This window comes from Numenius arquata, chromosome 4 (genome assembly GCF_964106895.1).
Source record: "Numenius arquata chromosome 4, bNumArq3.hap1.1, whole genome shotgun sequence".
NCBI lineage: Eukaryota > Metazoa > Chordata > Aves > Charadriiformes > Scolopacidae > Numenius > Numenius arquata.
Genome location: NC_133579.1, coordinates 28901583 through 28907582, shown reverse-complemented (window position 1 = coordinate 28907582; position 6000 = coordinate 28901583). Strand labels below are relative to the sequence as shown.

The 6000-nt window shown below is 34.3% G+C and overlaps 1 protein-coding gene across 1 annotated transcript in view; it reads right to left on the bottom strand.

The window, feature by feature from the left end:
• Nucleotides 1-1974: 1974 nt before the first annotated feature.
• Nucleotides 1975-6000, bottom strand: part of CCDC102B (coiled-coil domain containing 102B) — a 168620-nt gene continuing 164594 nt past the window's right edge. Inside the window, exon 8 of the mRNA XM_074146474.1 lies at nt 1975-2064. Within this exon, the coding sequence (XP_074002575.1) occupies nt 1975-2064 (90 nt within the window). The remainder of the gene's footprint in view (nt 2065-6000) is intronic.

Below are 6000 nucleotides of genomic sequence, written 5' to 3'. Positions count from 1 at the left end.
GTTTTAGTGCAATCATAGATGCACATTTGGTTGTTGCAGCATTTGAAAATCAATAATTATACATTTTCCATTTCTATTGTGCACATTGAAATTTTCAATACAGCTATGTTACACATAGGGGTGTCATGAAGATGCTGGCATAAGAGAAGCAGATGGAGTTTTAGAGAAAGTCAGTGTGTCATTTCACAATGCATGGAACAAGACCAGATTTCTTTCGTTTAATATAAAACCTTCAACCAGTAAGGTAAGAAATTGAGGAAGTTTGTATTAAAAAAAAAGGTAACTATCATGAATCTATTTTATTGTCAATTGTTAAGAGTTTTAAATGTTTAAACACCCTTTAATAATAAATTGTCTCAGTTTCTCTCTACCTTGTTGACGAACTTGTGTATCAGCTATTGACAACAGAGAGAGTTAGCATCCTTTCATCATGTATCCTGAGAGGTAATGACTGGGATTAGGTCAGTATTGGTAAACATGAAAGAAGGTTAAGAACATAAGAGTCAAAACACAGATAGTTCTACTTTAGCATCCTATCTTCAGCAGTGGTGAAAAGCTGGTGCTCAGGTAGGGCCATAAGAACAGGTAGAGCCTGCTGGATGATCCAACCTCCAACCATTTGCAGCTCAGGTAATTTCTGGGCAAAATGTGATTTCTGTGTAATTAATAATCTTTAGTGCTTTCCATTCATGAACTTGACCAGCCTGCACTTGAAGGTAAGCAAATTTTAACTATATATATATAACTATATATATAACTATAACTATAACACTGACACTAACTATAACAAAGACTTCTACTGCACAGTTACCAATTGCGAAAATAATTGTTTCTTTTTATATGGTTCTAGGTAAATTACAAGACAAATTGAGACCTCTGCAGCAGGCTTAGATGGAGAATGTAATATATCAGTGGCAGGAGAAATATTTTTGGCTTTAGATACAATTAGAATTCTCTTAGAAGCTTCCTGTTTGTAGGGGTATAAGGCATTAAACAAACATATTGCTGAGCAACTAGAACAAGTTCACAGAATCTTTGTGAAACAGAATCTGCATGTAGTCATTAACAACTGTATATGGCAAACAGCAACCCATTATACTTTGTGTCTGACTTGGTGGCTGAAAGCGGTTCTTGTTTTTATAAATCATGAATTTTCTAAAATTCTCAAAATGTGCTTTTGCAGTTTATCTTAATATATTCATGATACTTCTTATGTGATATTTACCATTTTTACATAGTTAATAAACTCAAATTTAAATAAAAATGTGATATATATTTTAAGATAAATTTGAGATGCATTATTTCTATGTATTTCTATTATGTCATGCATATAAGAAACACAAAGAGAAAGGGTAATCCTTTAATCTAAATGTACAAGTGAGAATATTTAGGTATTTTAAATAAAACAACTTTTCTTCTTTAAGTATTATGATTATTTTTTTTTAATGAAAGAAGGTGTAGTATACATGTCAACCTGACTGAACTGGGGAACCTGAGAAAGAGAGTTATTTACCCATTGTTCTATGAAAAAAAACAAGTCAGGACCAAAACAAGAAACAAACAATTGACTTCTATTTCAGACTCACTGTCTTCCCAGGACTAAATGTGAATCGGTCTCATATGCCATGTACATTTTAAAGTATTTTTTTCCCAAAGGTAAACTATGGAAAATATTAATTAAAGTCCACCTTTTGCTTTAGAATAGAGCAATTAAGACAATTGGAAAGGAAGGACAGACAATTGCCAACAAAAATTCTAAGTTGGTACACACTGACACTAGCATATTTTCCTTGGTCCTTTTTGAAAAATCTGCACTAAATAGAAACAATGTATACAATATTCCCATAACACGTCTGGCATGTGCTTCTTCAAGCAAATTTTCCTGTAAGTCTTTATGAAGAGTGTAAGTTCTTTGTCCTTTCTGTTTACTGTTAGCTTTATTGCTGCAGGGCTGTTTGATCATCTCCCGCATCTTCACTCACTGTCTTGGTAGAATCTCCAGCAACATACAAGTAGCTTTGTCTGGTCCCAAATCCTGAGTTCACTTTCTTCTGTCTCCTTACTCTGAAATGAATTTTTTAAAAAAGTGTGACTACAACACTAAGCAGAAAAGCCAGTTTAAGTTTAAAATGATTGCAGATCAAATTTCTTCTAAGAAAAAAGTTTCAGCAGAAGATAGTAGAATTTAGATGAGAAAATCTTTCAGTATTGTTAACTTTATAGTACATATTGGATACTTTTTCAACTGATTCCTTAATAAAGAAGAAAAAAGTATAGGGTTTCAGAGCAATTACTTGGAATTGTCTTTCACAGTGAGAAGCAGGCTACACTTGCTTGATCACTTTTGATGACTGGGAGCCATTATTTATTGATTGACTGTTCTGAACTGCGGTACTGTTGCTAGTCAAGATACGTATAAAGTACTTACATATAACACATGAGTCTTTTTATTGGAAGAAGGGAAAGTGGAGAATAGTGAAAAAGATCAAAAATATCTCAAAACCCTCATTTGACAGAATTCTAGCCGCTAGTCCAGCATAATGTCTTCATATTGCATTAATAGCAATAGGGAGAGATTATTTACCAAAGCATGATAAAGATTATCATTAAAACATAACCATGCTAAAAATATATTAGTTTTTATAACTTTTAGGTTGATAATCACATTCTGAATAATAATGTGCCATAGAACAAGAAACAGGCTATTATATTCTCCAGAATTCAGAGCAGAGTAAACAGACAGTAGCCATGCACAGAACAACACGCATTTAGCAAGATTTAGGAGCTTCAGTACCGCCCAAAGTAGGTACACTACAAACTGACCCAAGAAGACTGCATGTAAGAATGAATAAATCCTGGCAGATCTAAACTGTGTCTGTATATTACTAGTTTTTAATATCATTCATGGTTAATTGAGAATTTACTGTGCTTTAAGCTTAGGGGCATACATCTCCAATTCTCTCGATGTCATCTTTGCACTTTCATTGAAATCCTAGCAAAAGCCACAGTGCAATTCCTGGTTTCTTGTCTTTTTTATAGTAACAGGTTTTCAGAAAAGAGAATTCACAAACCCATTGGTTTAATTTTAACTCTGGGACCCTGAAAGTCTTGCAAATGATGTCTGAACAACACATCAAGGAAACAGAGTTTTTACCAAACTGTGGAACACGGTGGTCCCCAGTTACTTCTTCATAGCTGTAACCCAGTTCCTGGCAGCGTCAACAGGTCAGTCATGCCATTATTCATACTCATCTAATCTAATCTGTCTAATATCTGGAAAACAGCTGTGTTCTTAGAAAAACCCAGCATCACATGTCAAAATAACCCTGGGTTAAGTAAGCGGCTAAAGTGTAAAAGCCTTTGACCTAACATAGCAATGTCATTGCTTACTGCACCAGAGACCCCATGACGCTCTTGTCTACTGATGAACACGTCCACTAATCGTTCCAGATGCAGACTGATTGCCAAGCTCTACATCAGTAAGAATCAATAAGCTGGCAAACTCTTCGCCCTGCTGGATACATAATACTAGGCTGATCAGAAACTTAGTTGTCGTTACCGAATTTCACTGGAATTTTTTTGAAAAAGAAGGCTGTTTCCTTTTTAATTACTTTAATGATTTCTAATAACTTTGCCTTATTAAATTATAGATAAGTTCTATTAACAACTCCTTGTTATTAAAAACACTTGTGTGAATATATTAGTGCAATATAACTCATAGTTCTTTCATTTTCCATTCATTTTGCTAATCTAAAATACATTAATATAAACTAAAAATAAAATCCCTAAAATTAGCAACAGAAAGAGTTTTAAATTAAATTTAAAGAAAAAAACCCTAAGAATATATGAAAAATATTATCAGTACCTGATGGCTATGGGCTTAAGTTACCTCTTTATCCCTGGGAATACACACAGTAAATTTTCAAGACAAATCAAGTTACTTGTTTTTAAAATATTTCTTACTTAAATGTTGTAGAAACACTTAATCTAGTGTTTCTAGATGTCATGACTATCTTATATCTATAAAAAGTAAGAGAGTTTCATTCTGATGTCTATTTCATAATCGAATTAATGCAGTTACACATATGGGCTACTACCAAATACAGTACCTGAATACATAGCATGGTAAGCTCTGGATGTCTATACAAAAGCATACACACTTGCCAAAAAATCACTAGCATATAGAAAATCTTATCTAAAAGACTAGTCCCATTCTGTAATGAATCACAAAACCTAAGAGTGCTTATTGACAAGCTAACATTCAACAACTTCCTTTCATTTCCATGCTGGTTTACAGCAGTCTGCAAATATCTCCTGTAAGAATCCCTGAGACCACTGCTTTATTGAAGGGAATTTTTGCCAAGGTATAACTGAAGTATGTAAGATATAAATCAAAAGAGTTTGGCTCAATTGCTCTTTATTTATAAGATATAATTCCTTTTAATACTTCTGCATTTTTATGGCTTCAATGTATGTATTCCATGTGATGGCAGTAATGAATAGCCTATTTAAATGTGAACATATATGGAGTTTGTGACATAAAAAAATCAGGGAAAACTTTCCCATTGATAGTCTGCACCAGCCATCCTTGACAGCCCCTGGCATCCTGGAAAGGGTGGGGCAAGAAGTTGTTCTGTTGTGTCCCTCAGCCATGTGATGGAAGGGCACTAGGAGCCGGGTGAAATAGGAAACATGTCTGCTTCCAACTGGAGCACGCCAAGGTTCCTCGGGGCAGGCAGGGAAGCAGCCAATGGCACAAGTGCCCATCCTGGTTGTGCAAAGCCTGGTCAGCTCTGCAACTGCTGCTGTTGCTTTAGCTGTTTGTTTGGCCAGCACTGAGAGTGAGTCAAAAGCCCTCTGTACATGGAAGGACTACACAACTGTCTTCCATGTTATTGCCAGACAGGGACTAAAACTATGGAAAGCCTAATAATAAAAGCAATATGCAGCTACTTTAGAAATAAAAATAATAATAAAAAATGAGGTACAAATGAATAAGCAAAATTAAATGCATGGGTTTTGAACCCCAGATAAATAAGCAAAACATTTAAAAAACCTTTTCCTTACAGCAGACAAATAGAAAATGCTATCAAAGGCAGCTAACAAAATCATGAAAATGCACAGGCATATAAAAAGGCAGCATACCATATGTCCACCAATATCTAGTACAACAGGAACATTAAGAAAGCCATTAAGATAGTGTCCCCATTGTGCCCAGGTATACAATAACATATGGTACATTTCCTGCTTCGCTGTGCATTTCCTTGCTTTCATTGTTTAGCATCACTAATTTAGAGATCAATTAATATAGTTTGTGTGTGCATATCTCTGCAGAATATTTTAAAATTCTTCATTGCTACTTAAAATTAATCTTTTTTTTTTTTTTTTTTTTTTAGTGCAAGTGCACAGTAAGTATTAACGTAAGGTAGGATTTTTTCCAAACCTTAATTAAATGGAAGAGCTAAATAGAATTATTTTAAGGTAGCTACAAATGACACTTAAATTATTATTGTCTTCTTATTTAAGTCCTCACATCATTTGTTGTAATGATGCTACAGAGAGACATTACAAGGTTGTTGATGATTTTAATCGATGGAGACTTCCTAAGGACAGATGGGGGTATCTCTCAAGATTGTTGCTCAGAGCCAAAGTAGTAAGGGACCAATGCAACATATACTGTAAACCTTTATGTGCGGAGAAAAGAAGGAAACAAAGTAGTCTGAAAGATTTTTCTCCTCATGGATATTTATACTCAAAAACCTAAAGAAGATTAAGGAAACTCAGGATTCCCAAAACCAAGATGAAAATTATTTTTAAGACACTGTCTATCTCTTTAGTATTTACAGATTCCATGTGTATTCAAGAAGAGCGGAATTTTCCCACACTAGCTCAACCCTACCAAGGTTCCTATTTGATATCAGGACTCTTTATGGGGGGGAAAAAAAAAAAGTTCTTTTCTCAAAGGAATATTGTTAATTATCTTATCTGTCTCTCTAAAAG